At 41.7% G+C, this 20,079-nt stretch overlaps 1 protein-coding gene across 1 annotated transcript; it reads left to right on the top strand.

The window, feature by feature from the left end:
* The first annotated feature begins 12,369 nt into the window (after positions 1-12,369).
* On the top strand, positions 12,370-20,064 carry NMUR2 (neuromedin U receptor 2). The gene is made up of 4 exons (XM_053956920.1): positions 12,370-13,095; positions 17,900-17,984; positions 18,704-18,829; positions 19,805-20,064. Exons 1-4 carry the CDS (start codon positions 12,370-12,372, stop codon positions 20,062-20,064), a joined length of 1,197 nt encoding a protein of 398 aa, XP_053812895.1.
* The last annotated feature ends 15 nt before the right edge of the window (positions 20,065-20,079 follow it).

Here is a 20,079-nt window from a genome sequence, read left to right as displayed (position 1 = left end):
GATAAAATCTTGTGTCACCTCGCACACTTAAAAATGCAATGGAAATGCAGACAGAGATAAGAAACACTGATCTTCTTTCCAACAACACCAATATTTTGACCTTTTTTGAGCAATACAAAAGTTTTAAAACACTGTCAGAAGTATGACTCATATTTTTGTCTTTCAAAATATAGACTCTTACAGTTTGCCATAGTGGGCACGTTATCTTTACATTTATTGAAAGACTTATTTTATGTTTAGAACTAGGATAGACTACAGAAAAATTATCCCCATATGTTCTTTCATATCTACACTTTATAAAAGACTTTACACACATACATAAAACTGCACAGATAGAGAAGTCCAGAATGTCCTGAATTTATCTTGTTAGCATTTAACAGGCTCTCTCTGAACTGAGCCCTGCCTTTGCTGTCCTCTCCTCTGTGTGTAACCGAGGTGCTGCCTCGGAGTTTTTTGGCATGAAAATGAGAAGTCTGATGATGCACCCCTTAAAAGCTTGTCTGCTCTGTGTGTAAATACAGTCCTGCCTGACCAAGGTCTGCAGATCCGATTTGCAAAGGTGACTGTGGAACAGTTTGCACGTAACCAATCTAAGAGAAAGAAAATTGATGGTTATTAGAGTTTGCTGGGATTTTGAGTTCATTGGAAACACTTGAAGAGTTATTTTCTAAAGCTTGAAGAGTTATTTTCTTTCAGAATCAGGAGGAATAACTGAAATACTGAAATTTGCTGCTGTGGGGAAAAAAAACAAAACAAAGCAAGACTAAAATTCCAATGGTTTTTATGAAATAATATCATTTTTTATATTTAAAAAAAATGTCCCAGGTAAACACCAGATAATCAAAACCAGCGATTCCTTGTGTAGTGCTTCCAGCACTTCTCTTTTCTTCTTGTTTAAATGAGAAACACACTGAAAGGCTTCATGGTGCTTTTCCAGTTCAAACTCTATTCAGTAGGAACTGTACTTAAAACTTATTGAAAAGGTCAGAAAACATGTAAGTTTTGTGCTATTTCTGGCTCTATTTAACACTGTAACTTGATATATTCCTAACAAAACATACTAAGTAATATTTATGACAGACCTTAAATAATACAGAAATATTCAAACTAATATAAACGAAAAAGCATAACAATATTTTTATATTAAAATCTTTATTTTGACATATCCAAAGCAGATCAGTTTTTACTTTCAGAAGTTTTCTGGAGGGGAGTGATCTCATTAAAATCAGTAACTCCTCATGAGGCATGAAAATTTCTGGTTTTCATCAAAACATTTTTTCCCCAAAAGAAAATTGGTTTAACCACAAGATTGCAATAAGAATTTGTTGCTACCAAGAATTTCATTATTTTGGCTTCTATACATCCATTTGTAAACTTAAGATGGATTCGCCAGGGTCAGGACCAACCAGTGAAATGTGCGGGAAGAGTTCCCACACTGCCAGGAAGGTTTGGAAAGAGAACAATGAAAGACAAGGCACTTGGAAACAAATGTTTTCATTGCATTAGAAGAGGATGAAGCATTCCCAGTATCTGATCCCGTGCTGCTCCAGATCCACACAGACTTACAACAACATCTAGTAACACCTTGAGCAGCAGTTGGACTTATGGAGTGTCAGATTGATGCTGCCAACCTGAAAAGGGGCAGTGCCCACACAACTCATTCCACTCCTGCTACAGCTACCAGTGGAAACAGCTCTGACAGGCTGCAGCACATCCTCCAAGCCTTGGGGCCTCTCTCCATCAGGAATGGGGAAGAGAAATGGCTCTTTACAGCACTTTTGTGACACTGCAGTTTCATTTGAGGACATTTGTTCCTTTCTTTACCTTGAGTGTGCCAACAGAGATTAGAGTACAGTAGCAAAACCTTGACATTAGAGCAGAAAAGTAGAAACCTTTTTGGTTTTTTGGCCAGGTAACTGGATAAAGAGCCAGCATTAATGTGGGTGCTGTCAGAAAATAATCATGGTTTGAAAAGCACCTTTGGCTGTTCAGCTCTTTGGATTTGGGTGTGGGATTTTTCATTCTGCCCTTCAGCTTTCACATGCTTCCATGACACTTGTTTGTGTTTCAAATTGGGGCATTTTCTATCTGAATGATGCAGAGCATGTATTTTAAAATACTGAGAGTAATCTCTCTTTTCAGTTAAATACAAAACTATTCAAAAGAGGGGGTGTTTTATTTAAGAGCATATTTAATTTTGAGCCTCATCTTTTGGGTCCAGTTTTCATCTTGCGGTTGCCTTCAGATCTCAGAAGTCTAGCTGCAACACACCAATACATCTCCAGAAGCCTGGCTGTTACATGGAAACTACATATTTTCCTATTTTTACTATTTTCTTTAATGGGAAACCCTTTCATGGCCTGTACTTTTAAAATGTCAGGAGCAGATGGGAAAAGCATCCACATCATGGTCAATATGCATTAAGAAGAAGAAAAAGCTTCAAGCTAATGTGTACCAAATGCATTAGCAGTTTAAAAATATTCAAATAATCATTGCAGCAGACTCAAATGGGCTTTTAAGATCTCCAGGGCTCTTGACATTATGGTAATTGTTGTCAGAAAGGACATAACATCTCTCAGAGAAGAATCTACATAATGTTCCAGAAAAGGTGGAAGGAAAAAGAGCATTTCATTTGGAAAGAGGCAAAAATGCCTCTTAAACTTCCTACAGTGTGTTGCTAGTACAGCACAGGACAAAATGCCACAAAGTTTAAATCACTACAATTTTTTTAGAACTTTAGACTTCCTCTTTATCTCTCTGGGAGAGAGGGAGCATCTTTCTTTGAAGGGATGGGTTATCCATAAAGCACTTGATAATCACATGGGAATTTTATAGCCAAGGAAGGGTGGATATCTCAGGAGAATAAGCTTTTTCCCCACTAAACAGAGTCTTTTTAACCTGTGAAGCACCATCTGCATTGCTCTGTAGATTGCTTTTGAAAGAATCACTGGCAAAGTGCACAGGCCTTGATTCTCACATCTTTGGAGACAAAATCATGGCCTGAACACTTCATCTGAAAAGTACCTGTTCAGCTCAGGGCCAGGGTGGGAGCTGCACACCCACCATTGGAAGTGTCGTAAATGTTCCTTAAATGGACCAGAGATGTGCAGATTGAACATTTTTCCACCTATCCACTAAGAGTGGCTCTTTTTTTCTTTCTGTCTAAGAGATATCCTTTAAACCTTGTGCCTTCCCAAATATCAGGAAATTCACTGGTTTTCCATAAGCTTGGGGGCAGATATTCTCTATATATTCTCTATATATTCTCAGGGCCCTATAAAACTCTTAGCAAATATGAAATTCACACAAAGAACTACCTGCACCTCTTCTCTTTCAGTTCTGTTTGCTGTTAAATCAATTTGTATGGGTGTTGTGTAAGACCCTGGTGACTGTCAAACAAAAGAAACAAAGCACAGCATCTTTCTTCTTGAAAGGGGAACCACAGAGATGCTGGAGGGTTTGGCAGCTGTGGGACACCCAGAAGTTTTGAGAGACTTACAGATCCACACTGCAAGGGCAGTGCAAGGGCAATCAACAGGGCCTGGGGGGAGGAGCTTTGTTCTAACTCTGGAACACTTTTATGACTTGAGAAAAAAAACCCTAGATGTTTTTTATTAGTGCTAGGAGACTATCCAGTACCGGCTCATCATCCATTAAATCTTCCAGGGAAATGGTAAAGTGGATATTTAAGCAAGATAGTCTCAATTCTGGAAAAAATTATGTTACAATATTTCTCTTCTGTTACTGGTAACATAAGCTTGGGCACCAAAGCTCTGAACAGTCTTTAAAATTCAAAATCTCATTTGTACCAGAGAGACTTAGGCTCCCAGACACCTCATAAATTGAGTCTGTGGATACTGCTCCCTTTCACTTCTGGGGTGATTGAGTGATATGGAAGCAGAAGAGAGGATAATGAATAATGTGGGGTTAATCAGGTTTATTCACAGCGTTGTGTTGGAAATAGCAATGCTGAAGGACCATTCCTGAAATTTTAGAGGTAGGAGTTTCCACTCAGAGGAGTGCTAGGAAAGGCAAGTGCACACCAGAGTAAAGCTGGATGGGGAGCAGCTCTGGTGGTGTTGGTAGAGCTCAGTCTGGACAGGATCCAGCTGTGAGCCTGCAGACTGAGGGAGGTGTTCCTCCCACCCAGATCAGCATTCATGGGCTCATTTCTGGAATAATGCTTCCAATTCTGGCTCTCCAGAACTGGGAATGACAAACTGGAGCAAGTTTAGGAGACCTCAACAAGGTGTTTGGGTATGGAGCTCCTGAAGGGTGCTGAGAGAGCTGCTCTTTTTTCAGCTGGGAAGCAAAGGCTTCAAGAGACCTCAGAGCAGCCTCTGCAGTACCTGGCAGGTGACCCCATGGTCTGACCCTACAGCAGACCCTGATCTAAGCAGGAGGTTGGAGTGAAGACCTCTACAGGTCCCTCCCAGGCTTCATTTGCCTGTTATCCTGTGATCCTATTTCTGTCCAGGTCCCTCCCTCCCTCCCTCCCTTCCTTCCTTCCTTCCTTCCTTCCTCCCTCCCTCCCTCCCTCCCTCCCTTTCCTTCCTTCCACCATTTTGTATGTTTTTCACTTCTATTAATTTTCATATGTAAAATCTATTTTGTCCTCTTTCACTCCTAACTCTCAGTGTTTCATTGTTTATCTTCCTAACAGGTTATTGTTTCAAGGTTGTTAGCTCTCCTCCTCCATTTTATTTCCTTTCTTTATCCCACCATTAAGCTTTTCTTGTTTCAAGCAGCATTTATCTTTAGCCATTGATCTCTAAATAGAATTGAAAAACTAAAACATCAGACTATCTAGTTCTGCTTTTCTTAACCTAATCTCTTTCTGATACCATTTGAGTTTACGTTAATACTTATTTAAACACAGCTTCCTGTATTGAGAGGACAACAACTTGGCTCAGATTTGAGTCATTTCTGTCTGGTGCAGAAATTTCTTTGATTAGAGGTACAGCAGAACGTTCAGATGTTGGTCAATACAAGCTGTGTTTAGCATTTAGGACAAACACAGCAGATCAATAGAGTTCTGGGTCAGCTCAGATCTGATTGCTGATCAGAGTTTGCAAATTTGCAGATAATGAAGGTGTCTTGGCTAGATGAAATATCTGACAGTCTGACGTTGAGCTGGCGTCCCAGTAAAGGGAGGAGGCCCAAGCCAAATTTGTACATCTGCAGTTAAACCAGCCTTGGGGAAGAAAAGAGATGCACTGCAGCAGCTGTGGCCTTAGAGCCCCTAAGAAACCATAGATCATGGAAAGTTTTGGATTCATCATTTCCTTCCAACCCCAGGGACACCTTCCACTACCCCAGGTTCCTCCAAGCCCCATCCAGTCTGGCCTTGGACACTCCCAGGGATGGGGCAGCCACAGATTCTCAACCTGTGCCAGTGACTCACCACCCTCACAGTAAGGAATTTCTTCCTAATAGCTAATCTAAACCTTCCCTTTTTCAGTTTGAAGTCATTTTCCCTTGTCCTCTCCTTTGTCCTATCACAAATATCCAAACTGCATTGTTTTGCATCTGAAATGAAGAGGGCACAGCCTTCATCCCCCTTTGCCTGTTTCTGTGGGAAGCTCCTGAGACTCACACTCACCTCCAGTTTCACTGAGGGGAACAAGGCTCCAGACTCCAACTGGCAGATTGATCTAAATCCTGGTGGAGAAGAACTGTCCTAATAAAGTCACTGAATCCCAAATCACAGCTCAAAGGGATACTGAGGCCATCACACCCCCAGTCCTGTACAGGAGAGCTGCTCTCCCTGTATGGGGACTGCTCCTGGTTCTTTCCTCAGCTCTGGAAGTCATAGGTGGAATATTTTACCTTATTTTGCAGTTCTGCCTGGGGTCATCTCACTACTGAGTGGGTGGTAAAGCACAAAAATGTTTCGTGGTGTCCAGCACAATTTGAAGAAAGCTTTTTAATAATTTGATCCAGTTTGCTTTCCATGTGTAAGGTCCATAAGGTTATTTGAAAACTATGGTAAATCCTGCCTCTGGCTCATATTTTTACATCACTGTTGTGTCTAGAGTTTTCTTTCTCTCTCTAACCTTGTATCAGGAGACATTCAAAAGAACATTACCATCCCTCGCTGCATTTAACTTAACCAAGATATGACTCCTGGGGATAGTCTAATGTGGAAAAGAGCAGGAAGAAATCATCATCTGTCAGCATATTAATGTTCTAAATTAATGCATATCCTTCTTCATAAAAATGGTTTCTTCAATTCCAAGTCAAATAATATTGATTATCAATGTGACACAAAGACAAGTGATCTCTGTAATACAACTTAAAAAGCAACCTGAAGAGTAGCTGAGGCAGGAGGGAATGGAAACTTGACAAGTGTTTTTGCCTAAGTGTCAGTAGGAGTATTCTTTTAGGGAAGACAAGAAGTTTAAACATGCACAGGTAATTTAAACAAGCCTTTTCTGAAATTCCAAGAGGAAAAAAATGCTCTCTAATTTCCACTTCATTAAATTGTGATATTATTAATATTAGTATTAGTATGTAAGTAGCTCTGAACAAAATGTTTAATTCTTCGTAGAATATAAATCACTGCATTTCTGTGGGAAAATATATATAGTACTCCAATAGGAACAAAAGTTTTCCAATTATCTTTGTCTTTCTTATAGCCAGGCTACCTCCACCAACCCTTAAAGAAGGAAACATTCAGAAAATAAATTCTCTTAAAATTTCTCTTCGATTTATATATGATATGTGCTTGTAAATTCCATGTGCCCCATTTATCATTTTCATTGATGGATTCAGTTGTCCTATCACAAATTCCTGACTGTCTACCACCTCCAGTAGCACAATACATCCCTACCTTTCTTTGAATATGTTAAGATTGTCCCTATGGTTCCTTTTGTCCCCTCAGTGTTTATGTCTTACACATATCCAGGCACAATGCAGGCTCCAGGATATGGATGGCTTTTTTTCCACTGGAGGAAAATCCTTGCCCAAACCCCAAGTGTGGAACAGAAGCCAAATGGATGTGAGTTGAAAAATATCTCTGCTGTGTCAGGGAAATTAAGTCTGTTTTGGGTCAGACAACCAAGTGAGTCGAGCTCTCCTGAGAAACATCCAGCACGAGGAGAGGAAGAGATGCAGGGGAGTGTTGAAATTGGAATGGGTGCAGAGAGGTGCTGAATCATCTGATTCTTCCTACGTAAATCTGAGCCCTGTAGCACCAGACCCCTCCTGACTCAAACAACCTGACTCATCCTGTACCCTTCTTGTGACTTCCTACTTTTTCTCTCATGACATTCCTTTCCTCTTCCTCCACATAAATCAAGACATGATGGACACATTCAGTATCACAAGATTTTCTGTATCAGGGTTCTTTTTCAGCTCTTTTTGCTGTTCTCCTGCATATCAAGTCTGAACCACATCCCTGGCTGTCACCCACTGCCTCTTCAAAGCATGAGCACATACACACAAACACACAAAATGCTTCCTAAAAACAAAATACATAATTCCCAGTAATTTCTGGACTCAACACTAACAAAGCAATCCATTGTTGGAAATGTGTCAATAGGGACCACCCCACTGGGTAAGAGAGGAGTAGAGAGTGATTTTAGCACTGGTCTGTCCTCACCCTGGACTTGCTGGCTGCCTCTCTGGCCCTGTTTTCAGCTGTCCTAAATATCTTCTCAAAAATGGAATCTCCCTCTAAAGCCTGATGGGAAGGGGAGGGGAAAGGCTGTACAAGACTGAGGTCTAAATTCATCTCTGTTTAATAAGCCTGCTGTTAAAGTTATTACCCACTTCCCCTCTGCAGACAATGAGAAAAATTAAGCTACTTCATGTCATGTGTCTCACCTTGTGCTGTGGCTTAGGAGAAATCCCTGCTGGAGGTTCCTCTTTCCATTATTGACTAAAGTAGGAACCTGAAAAATCTGTGAAGACTCATTTGCTGGTTTTAATGACTAAAGTTAGTCAAAATGTGTTCCACTCCTGAAGTGGCCTGTGTCTGCACTGCCTGTGTAGGATGCCAGCTGCTCCAGGCAAAGAGGTGCCCTTATTGGTATTTTATACTGTAGTTATGAAATCCACTTCTTATGTGTGTTGATTGATATCCTGGGGACTTCAGATGTCATGCACAGCCATGGAGAAGCTCTCTGTGAAGAGCCAAGGTAATTGCAAAATGACTGACAACGAGTCATGGGAAGGTTACTGCAGATCCAGCTTTTGTTACGGTGCAGGTCCATCCTCCAGCCTTGAGCAAGAGAAAATGTACCCATGTGTTTGGTGGCATGTTGAATTTTATAATGAAGGTACTTAGGAAAATAAGGATTCACATTCCAGCTACTGTAGGGAACATTTCAAACAGGCCTTTCAAAGAAGAAAAAAAGTCAAATCCATGAGCTATAATTACACCTCAGGAATTTATAAGGGGAATGGGGCTATATTTTTCTAGGAAATTGTGTTAATGTCTTCCGTGTAGTATAAATTAACATTTCTGCTTTCTAGCTTTTCACCCTCTTATTTGCATCCTCTTCTTTGCATTCCTCTGGGACAGAAACACTTGGTACTGCCAAGTCCTGCAAGGATTAAAACAGGGAGTTTGAATCTGCAATTCAGAACTTTGTGTGGCCCCAAGGGCAGCTCAGAAAAGCTCCATGAAAGGAGCAGGGGACTCAGGCCCAGACAGGCTGCAGAGCATCTCCCTCACACAGAACCTCTAAAGGCTTTTGTCCCTGCCTTCAGTATCCTCAAACTGCAGTGGAGAAACCACTGAAACAACAGAATCTGCAAAAGGAAATTAGAAATGAAAAAAAAGCCAAGCTTCACCTGCTGAAGATAAAAAGTATTGGACCTTCTTGCCAAGAATTCTGGCAAACGCAGCACCTCTCAAGCCCTTCCAGTGAAGCAGGATGACTTCCTGAGGGTGTGTGCATAGTAAGAAGTGCAGCATTTTCCTGCAAACTCTGAGCAAAATCCCCTGCAGCTCTGCTGAGAGATGCCAGCTCCAGTCCTGGGTGCCAAGTGGACATGTTAGTGCAGGATTGCACTGACAGAATCCAACAGAACTGATCTGTGTGGCACACCAGGGCATTTAGACAGTTCTATTACTTCCAGATCCACAACCGAGCATGTCCTGCTGGATGAGAAACCTCCTTGTCTCGCCACATAGCTAAAAATATCCAAAAATAGTTTGTTTTGCATGAATGCAAGTCTCCATTCTGAAATAAGCAAATGTTCAGAAGAGTCCATCATAATGGCTCATAGCTCAAAGTACACCCCTCACCCCTCTGTCAGTGGGGCCAGTGGAGCATTTATCCATTTTCTATACCCTTCCACTGTCCTCTGCCTCTTTTGATTAATGTGCCCAATTTTCCCATTTCCCAATTACTCACCAGGTACTAATATAAAGTAGTTAATGGTGCCCTTATAAGGGCTTTGACAAATATGAAGGTGCTTGAATTCAGCCCTTCTTAAGTGTGCACTTTGCTGTTCATAGTGGAATCCAGGGATGAGCTGCAGCACATTCCACTGGCAAAGGGAAACATTCCACAATGTAAACCTGGTACAAGAGACTTCACCAACATGAGGACATTGTCAGTGCCTCACTGTGACTCCTGCACAGTGCCAAAAAACTTGTCTGGGTTAATGTTGCCAACATTACGTTACATTAATGGAGATATGACATTACATTCATTGCATTGCTATTGTATAAAGCTGCACAATTCCAAGGCCAGCATGCAGCATACCCTCTTCCTTCCAGTGTATAAAAGCAAGCACCATTGAATTTTGCTTTAAAAAGAAAAATATCAAATGCTTTAATCTTACTTTCATAAGGAAAATCTGTTTTTATTTTCTGTCTCGGTTGTAAAAATAAAATATTTCCATTCATATAGAGCCAGAGCAAGTCTTTGGTTGAATACATTCTTCTATCCTTATTGAGACAGATATGACATAGAACACAAATAAAGCTTTGAGAAATAAACTGAAATATGTTTTCCACTCTCTTTGTCCTCTCCATCTGCAACACAGTCGTGGTCATAGCAACATTGGTCCATGGATTATCTGGTTTTCTTCTGCTTCTATTCTTACAGGTTTTCAGCATTCAAGCTCAGCAGGATCAGAAAGGATTGAGAACAAGTGGAAGTAGGCACAGGTGGGTCTGGCACATCCACGCTTTCAGGTGACCTGATGTGTTTGCACAGCCCATTGCTTTCCTCTCACAGAGATCACAGCGGGTGTTACTGCCCTTTTGGCTTTTTAGTAAATGACTCAAACCTCTCTGGTTTCCTTTTCTGCAAGACTGGTTCAAGCTGAACAGACTCAATCTTACACTTCAGTTTCTTTAGAGAGGTTAATGTGCAAGAAGAAAAATGATGCCAATTTTGTAGCTACTTCAGAAGGGTTTACTCACCTCAGGTATGCTGCAGGGTAGAGTGGAAATATGGAATTTACTGGGGGAAGAAAAAGGAGAAATGGAAGGAAATTAAGTATTAAGAAATTATGTGGGGGGGAAAAAAGAAACAAAACAAAAGACATAAATAAAACAAAACAAAAAACAAATTGAAAGTGAAGAAAATGTTTAGTCCTGTACAAAGTTTCAAATACTTGTCTTCTGCTGTGCTCTGAAGGAGTTAATCCTGGTGTCAGCCAGGAACACAACTAATGATTCCTCTCCTACCTCTTACATCAGCAGCAGATCAAGATCAAATTTAACATCGTTAAAATGCAGGGAATAGCTATAAAATGAATCCTTAATGAAAGGAGCAATGGGTCAAAAGGGCACATTTATTATTCAATAATTCAGTAAAACTTTTCAATCTACTGAACACAATACCTCTGTGCAATGCTGAAAATAAATGAGTTGGGTCCTTCTGATGCAGTTTATGTGTGAGATAATTTCAGCAGGTCTGAAAGTCATCACGAGAGACTTGCTTCTGCCTTTAGTATGGTCGTTGTGGTACCTTCCATGCCTTTCACATTTTAAATGATTGCTCAGTGATTCCCAGGCTCCACGCTTTGAATGTGCCTCAAAGGGACCAACCCCTGGTCCCTCACACACTGCTGCTATTTTGGAGGCAGTCTGTGCTTATTGGAACAATCACTTTTCTCCTTGAGAGGTCAAGCTACAGGGTCAAACAGCGAAAAGAGATCCACACACAAATAGCAGATTCAAGGAGCTCCTTGCCAAAGGATGTCAGGGATGTAAAAGGTTTACATGGCTTCAAGGGGGGGACTGGGCAGGTACTCAAAAGTGAGAGCTAATGAGAGGCTCTGGGCCTCTCAAAAATCCTACAAATTAGCCCTCAGACCTTGCACCTCTTCAATTCCAAACAGCTGAATCTCAGAAAATTTTATCTACAGACTTGGGACCTTTTTTGTTTTAGAGAAATTGAGGAAGTAATCAAGCATTCATCCAGAGCTAAATGATCTATTTTGGCACAGCCGTGGACCTTGCAGGAGACACTTATTTTTTGGCTCAGAAAGTGTGTTTGCAGAATGCTTGTCATTCATGAAGAAATAAGAGTTTATAGAAGTTTATGCCCCATAGGCAATAAATATGGAATAACATGCTGTACAGAAATATTCCCAAAACAAGGTTCTCTAAGAATATAGGATCAAATTCCAGCATACTTGGGAAGTGAGAAAATATTTTGATGTCAATAAGAATTGCAATTAAAATCTTTAGTCAGATCTCAGGAGAAAAACAATTGCAGTGTTTAAAAAAAGGCTGAAATATTATCATTCCACAGAAATGGCTACAGAAACTCTTTGGCTTTCTACTGATCAAACTCTGTCTCCAAGTACTTGCTGCCATAGACCACAGAAAATAAAAATCAGCAGAGATTTGAACAACAAAATCATGCCAGAATCTTTTGTTTTGTTGTGTTTTGCTGGTGGCTCATAACTAGGATGTAGCACGATTATAATTTTGCGAAAGCTTTTTGGACTGACTTTTGGGGGTGTTTCGGGTCTGCTTTCCCACCCTCTGTCATAAACAAATAACCAGCATCTGGTTTTGTGTCCTGTATTTCAGATTCGCAGCTCCCTAAATCCCACTTTTGTGACTCCGTAAATGCATCAGCCCCGGGAGCTGATGCAAGTGGCTGGAACCTCTTTCCTACACTATAATCTAACGCACTTAGCGAGCCAATGAATATGTGGGAAAGGAGGGGCTTTCTGGCTGAGGGGCTCTGGCAGGGGAACAGCTGTTGAGCAGCAAAACCTTACCCAGAGCCAGGCAAACACAGTCATTCACATCCTCAGTGGCTCTGTGCTTCCAGGGGTGGCAAGGCAGCTACCCCCCTCCTCCTCTCTCTGCGAAAAGTGAGCAAACTTGCACAGAGAAACAGAAAGGACAGCAAACCTCAGCTGTGAGACATTTCAGCAGATCCAGCAATGGCAAATTACTGGGTCAGTAATTTCTCCTGGTTAAACCACCTTGCTCTACATGAAGAACGTCTCAGAGGGTACTTAAACAGCACTGAGGATTATTTAACCTTCCTGTGTGGGCCCAGACGGAGCCACCTCTTCCTGCCCATGGCTTTGGTGTACTCGGTGATCTTTGTTGTCGGGGTGGTGGGGAACTTTTTGGTTTGCCTCGTCATCCTCAAGCACCGCAACATGAAGACCCCGACCAACTATTACCTGTTCAGCCTGGCGGTCTCAGACCTGCTGGTGCTGCTTTTCGGGATGCCCCTGGAAGTCTACGAGATGTGGAGCAACTACCCCTTCCTGCTGGGGCCCGTGGGCTGCTACCTGAAGACGGCTCTCTTCGAGACCGTGTGCTTCGCCTCCATCCTGAGCGTGACCACGCTGAGCGTGGAGCGCTACGTGGCCATCCTGCACCCCTTCCGCGCCAAGCTGGCCAGCACGCGCCGCCGCGCCCTCAGGACCATCCTGGCTCTCTGGCTGCTCTCCGTGCTCTTCGCCCTGCCCAACACGGGCACCCACGGCATCGTGCTGCAGCACTTCCCCAACGGCACCCTGGTGCCCGGCTCTGCCACCTGCACCGTGGTCATGCCCCTGTGGATCTACAACTGTATTGTTCAGATCACTTCTTTGCTCTTCTATGTGCTGCCCATGGGTGTGATAAGTGTGCTGTACTATCTGATGGGGCTAAGAGTAAGTCCTGCTCCAACTGTGCTCCGTGTTTCCTTGGCTCATTCTTGTGTGTTTGTGTCTATATGTGGCTTTTGAGTGAGTTTTGCACCTTTTTTGTTGCCCATGTTTTCCCCTCCAAAACAGCAAAAGCGTTTCTCAAACCTCTGAAAATAGTAGATCCAACTTCTTCTCTGGTGCAATCCTGTTCTGAAATTAATATAGCTATGTTGAGGAATAATTTACCCCAATCTTCTTACAAAAACTTACCATCACTGCTGCTCACATCTGAATGTTAATGAAACACCCAAGTCTGTAGATTGATTCCAGCACCTGAGAGATTTACACCTTTGCAGTAGGGACTAGAAAGAAATGGACCAAAAGGAAAATGTGAAAAGAATAAAAAGAAGATGGCTAGTAATCACTAGAATCTTGTGTAGTATTTGTTTTCCCTTTCCTTGGGATTGTGGAATTTCCATTGCATTACTTTCTTCTTTTCCTTCCCTGGAGCTGGTGGTAATATTCACTTGTTAAAACTCACAAAGCTCATAAACTGAAATGTTACCTTATTGCTGCAGCTAGAAAATTCAGCAATCATTTCTTTATATAACTACAGCCTTGTTTCAGCAGGCTACCTTAGAGCTTATTTTCATTCTCTGTTCAGAAATTGAGACTACTTTTGACAAGTATCCATCATGTCAATGTGTGGAAAAACAATCATGATCACAGTGTTATAAAACTACATAGCACAACACTGAAATGTACTGCTAATCACAGTGACTTGATGACCACTTTCTTCTCATAAGTTACAGACATTTAGACAATATAAATCCCATTTTATCATACTGAATGTAACTTAAAGTTTACAAAGAAGTGTCTGATCCCTTAGCAAGAAAGGGAGACAAATTAACATATTAAATAATATGCAAGAAGCTCAGCTAAATCTCTACTGGTGTACATATCATCTTTACTTACCCAGGAAAAAAAAAACATGTCTTATCTGCCAGAAATCCACAAAACAGAGCAGATCCTCGAGGCAGTGAATGGGTTAAACTATCCCCAATCTCTGGAGGCTCTTGAGGAGTCTTTTACATAGTTTCAATTAATATTTTGCAAAATTAGACCTGAAGGGAATGAAAAGTGATGAAAATAGAGTTGTTACAAAAAGAAAAAGAGAAATCCCTGAATTTATAGAAGGAAGACTTGAAGGTTGCAATAACTTCTATTTGCAGCAGCAGATATTCCTATACCCCATCCCAGAAGAGAAGCTCAGTACCAGATGAGGGCTGATCCCCCAGGACTTCTGCAAATTCCCACATTTGTTCAAGCTGTCTTTCCTAAAGACAGTAAGTTCACTGTTTGTGCTTCTGTTTTTCTGTATATCCAGCTCAGACTTCCAAATTTTAACAGGATCCATCCTGGCTAGATCTGCATTATCTCCAAGCTGCACTGGCAAGATGATTTCATTTCTTCAACAGAAGTGATAGAAGAATGATGAATATATATAATTTTCCAAGAGGAGACACTTTTCATCTACTCACAGAGGAGGAAATTCATGAGGCTTTAGCAACACCCTGCAGTTTCCTGAGTGCCATGTATCACTCACAGAATGTAGTGGAAAAGCTCAGGGTTGATCCAAAGGTTGTACAACAGCTCAAATTCAGCAAACAGAGACATGACCTTTTCATATCCAGGCTTTGTAGAAAGGGCATTTCTTCACCATTTTCTGTCTCAAGCTCTGCCAGTGCTGGACACTCTCAGAATGCAATGCAGATGGGGACAGGGGACCTGCCAAGCAGCTGTGAGAAGCAGCAAACATGGCTCACAGGGTACCTGAATTAATTTATCATTTAATCCCTTGAAAAATGTAAAAATAATTTGTCTTTTTCACTGGGAAATGGTTGATTACCTCATTATCTACTTGGGCATATTTTAAGGCTTGGTGGTTTAATATTGCAATGTTATGGTCAATTGATCAGTCAAGCAGCAGTGTAAAGAAGAGGATCATTGCACTGTAAACTCATTAGGTTTAATTGTGGAGGCTTCCTGCTGCCCCTTTCATGGGGTTCCCATCAGATACCTTTAGGATAAATCCCTAAATCATCCAGGCTCTTCAAACCCAGTTCAGCTGTTGAGCTGTGGGTTGCAACCCACAGCCAAAGAGCTGAGGAGGGAGAGGAGAGGGATGAGATGAGAACACTGGCAGTAGCTGCTCATGGAAGTTCATCCCTGGGGCACAGATTGAGATGGGATGGGATGGGATTGCTTGGGGAGAAGTCTGCATTGCAGCAGGATTCAGTGCAAGGTCCCTGCCCATTTCTTTCAAACTGGTTCCTAAAAGGACACAGGTGTAGGTGCTGATCACTGCTTGTCTAAAAGTCATACTCATAACAAGGGTTTCTGACAGCATAGGCTGGATGATTCCTCTCCCAAGGTTCCAGCTTTTCTCTTAATCTCATATCCCCTCAGTAATTGGCAATAATAATAATAATAATAATAATAATAATAATAATAATTTTGTATTGTGGTAATTTTATTTTAGCTGTATTTGAAGCAAGACAACTTATTCTTGCCAATGCACATCTGGTCCAGCTTTTATCATGAAAATCTGTTTCTCCCCGCAACTGCCCAGCTGTTAAACACCCAGAAGCATCTGTGGATGGTGACTGCCTTTGGCTAATTTCTGCAGAGCCCAGCACACTGTTCCAGAGCTGTTCCCTTTCCATGGAGGTTGTTCAGCAGTCCTTGTCCCAGTGGCTGGCTCTCCTTTGCCATGGGGCTGAGCTAAGGGCACACCAAGGCTGCAGCTCAGCAGCAACTGCTTCAGCCAAACCTCTGAAACAGGCAGGACTGTAATCTTTAGCAGAAGCCTTGTGGGGTTTAAATATCAATTTTTCCATCAGCTGAAGAGAAACTTTGATCGCCACTAGTGTCAGACAGGCCAAGGAGTTTACAGAAACTGTTCCTCTTTTGCACATTACAGAAAAGAGTCTTTATTTTGCAGAGTGGCTTCACTATGCTTGTCTGGGAATAGGTGAGACCCAACTTTCACTCAGCCTTTTGATTTCTGGGGTGAAATGCTGTAGCTAATAAAGATGGGGGGGCGGGGAGGGGGGACAGGAAATCCAATTTTCAGCTTCTTGCTCCAGTCACTTTTAATTCTCTTGCAGTGAAAGGGTAGCATTCATCTCAAACCTACACAGCCTCATACATCACAGTGATGTAGAAGTATCTTGGCTGGGGTTCTATCCCTCTCAAAATGCTGGCATTAACTCAAGTTACAACCTTTGCCATGGGCTCATTTATTTTTTTTTTCCCTCCTTGTTTGTAATGTTTCTCTGTTTCATTAAACTGCAGCTGCTGAGTTGTTCTTACCTGTTACACCTTCATCACTTGAGGCTAAAGAGGAGCCTTACAGCATCATCAAAATTACAGAAGGAAGAGGAAAAATAACGATACACGTGTCTCTGGTTTATTAAAGCATCAGCACACTGTACTCTCTGAGGTTTTGGAATATGCCTGGAATAGATTACTGCTGAGACTGAAAACCACTGAAGAGAACCCAGGAGTTTTAATAAATTTGATCATTTATCAGTAGATGTGTTACAAATCAGCTGAGTCTTTTCCTTAAGCAACTGTGGCTACGACTAAAAGTTACAAGGGGAATAATGTAAAATATAAGAGGCTGAATTGCACTATACTTGACTATAATTCCATTTATATGTTTTTTCCTTTTATAAATAGAATAAAGAGAACATTGAAAGAAGGGCTCATTTCATCATCCTTACAGAAAAGTATTATTAATCAGAAAGCAAAGTCACAGTGTAAAAGGCAAAGGAAATAGCACAACCAGCATGTCTTTACCAGGCTTTTACAAATCTATCTTTTCCCTCATTCCTGATATTGTTTCATGTATAATTAAGTTTTGGTTCCAGTTTCTCTACTTGAAATCAGACAAAGCTGTTGGCTAATCAGGAGTTCCCACTGCAGGAAGCTGGGACCAAATATGGACTTCCCAGATGTTATTTCTTTGGTATTCAAACCAACTGCACTGTTTATGTAAACCTTTTTCATTAAAGCACCAGTCTTCTCATCATAAACATACTGGGGATGGATTCCAGGGATGATCAGATTATTTCTCTTTATGTATTATTTATATTATATTTGTATATACATATTGTCCTTCTTTTTTTGAAGTCCAGGAAAAACTACTGGAGAAAACCCACTCCTTGTTGTGCCTGAGCAGTGTGTGGCTAAATTTTTGTGTGTCATGCACCCTGCCCATCTTCAAGGCAGAATTTCTGAGATTTGTTCATTAGATGGGTTGAATATCAACTATTCCCAACACTCAGGACATGAAACAAACTCCCTTGAATTCCACAGGATTTTTTCCAATTATTACAGCTGTGTTGTACTGAGACCTCTCTGGGTATTTTTTGGATCATTGGATTGTGCTTAATTGTGGGGAACATTTTTAGGAAAATAAACAAACAAATGATATTTTGCTGGAAGAGGAAAATAATGCCTAGCAAAATACTGTTGAAATGGAGCATAAACTGTGAACCAAATACTGACTCGTTAAGAAAAGATAAGTGGGGAAGTGAAACACAAATTTGCTGTAATCTGCGGATTGTTTGGAACCTAAAGCTTCCATGTTTTTCTAGACCAAAACCGAAATTTAAATGCAGATTTTTCTTTTTCAATGAGTCCCGAGTGGCCCCAAATTTTGCTTTCTCAAACTAAAACTATCAAAATATCAAACAGCCTGTGTCTGGTGTGGATGTGGTCTCTTGTCTAAGCTGTCCTTTGGTTTCCCTCCTTTTGCCAGTTGAAAGGAGATGAATCTTTGGAAGTGGAGGAAATGGCTGTGAATGTTCAGAGGCCATCCAGGAGATCAGTCACCAAGATGTTGTGTAAGTAGTGAGTCCTTCTGTGTTTTATTTACCATGAGCAGGAGTGGGACCAGATCCTGAAGGGTATTGAGCAAGTTCATTGGATACCTGAGTTATGAGTAGCTGTCATATTAAAAAAAAAAAAAAAAAAAAGGCTTTTTCTGTTCTATCTGGACTTGCAGGAGTGAAGCATTAAGGGTAACAACCAAGCAACTCAGAAAGCAAAATTTCCTCCCCAGCAGAAGAGGAGGGGAGGAAACCTTCATGGCACATGCTTACATGGCAATTCTCCAACACCCTTCACTCTAAACTAGCTCCTGCAGCCCCCCAGGGAGGATCCTCTTTTTTTCAGAGTGCAAATAGTCTATCTTGTACATTTTTACAGAATGTACACCTGCTTTGCATTACACTAAACTGTACTTTGGAGCCAGCCTGGTTTTCTGAACCTGGAATGGGTTTGGCCTCCATTTATACCCCAACATTGCCAGGCTGTTTCCTGCTCTGTTTGAATGTCACCCTGTGTGCATGCATTAGGTTATCAAATACAGAAATTAGTGGAAAGATTGTTCTTTTAATTGGTAATGGTAAGACAGAAAAGACGGCAAAAGTTTTGAAACCGTGAATATAATTTATATATTAAGTCTCCCATCCAGCTTTATGAACTGTCTGTCCTGTGTAGGCTGGTGAACCATATCCTCCCATTTCTGACCTGTTTTCCTTCTCCCCTTTCTCCACACCAGTTGTCCTCGTGATAGTTTTTGCCATCTGCTGGGCTCCATTCCACATAGACCGACTTTTCTTCAGCTTTGTTGTGGAATGGACTGAGCCCTTGGCCAATACCTTCAACTTAATTCACGTGGTGTCAGGTAAAGCTTTCTTCTTCCACTTGCACAGGGACTGGCAAGAAAAAAGTATTTGTGAGTGGTTTTACTTGGAATGTGTAGCCATTTATTTTGGGGGACATGAGACTTGTGTGGAAAACCTTCTTGAGGTTTGGTGGGCAGTGATGAGCACTGTGCCTGAATAAAAACTGCAGGCAGGTTTCTGCAGCTGTCAAGATCTGGGCATGTTGTCAAATTCACAAAAAATAAAATGAAAAAAAAAAGGGGATATCATGCGTCATTACTAGCTGCTTTTAATTCCTGGGAATGTTCAGAAGTAAAGACTGCTGTCATTCAGCTGCTTTTAAGAAGTACACGGGAGCAGGCAGCATCCTCCACAGGCTCTCTGGGGCAAAAAGGAAACCTTACCAAATAGGAAACCTAACCAAATGCAAAAGCCTTACATACTGCTCAGCACTGGGTGATGAAACCAAATGTTTATGGCCCTTCCAACCATAAAATGAAGGGCTTTTCAAAGAGGAATTTTATTTTCAGTCTGCCATGGGAAAACTCTAACTGTGGCCATTAGACTGCTCGGACAAATCCAATCTTATGCCATTGTCCTGGTGAGTTGTAGGAAATTAGCTTCCCCTGGCTGGAAGTTATCCTCTGACAGCTTTGATGGGGCACCAGCTGTGCAAGTCCTGCTGTGGGGATGAGGGCAGTGCTGGAGGCAGGTCAGGGCAGCTCAAGAGAGAGCTGGTTCCTGAACAGCTGGAGAGACTGAGCTCCAATTCCCAATCTCTCCCACTTTCCTTTCACTGCAGTGAAAGCTGAGCTAACCCTGGTGAGACATTCCTCTGCCTGTGCCAGGAAGGCAGCAGAGCTCCACTGCTGCTGTCTCCATCCTTGCATCCAAGTTTAGTGGAGCTGTACAGGCAATAAAGAGATTTTCCTCTTCTGAAATAGTATCACACACAAATAAATGCCTCTCTCTTCCCCCCACCCTTGTTCTCCCAGGTGTTTTCTTCTACCTGAGCTCTGCCACAAACCCCATCATTTACAACCTGCTGTCCCAGCGCTTCAGGATGGCTTTCCTCAGCGTGATTTCTCCTTGCTGCAAGCACTGTGCCCCTAAACATCCCACTTGCAAGATTTCATCCCAGAAGAGCATGTTTGTGATTGAGGATCACAATCTCATGGACTCTGCTGAAAACACAAGTCTCCCTGGCACTCACAGGACATCTGTCAGCAGCTCTCAGCTCTCCACTGGCCTGTGACTTTCTGTGTTGTCT

This window comes from Vidua chalybeata, chromosome 15 (assembly GCF_026979565.1).
Source record: "Vidua chalybeata isolate OUT-0048 chromosome 15, bVidCha1 merged haplotype, whole genome shotgun sequence".
In the NCBI taxonomy this organism is placed as follows: Eukaryota; Metazoa; Chordata; class Aves; order Passeriformes; family Viduidae; genus Vidua; species Vidua chalybeata.
This window is presented reverse-complemented; position numbering and strand designations above follow the sequence as displayed.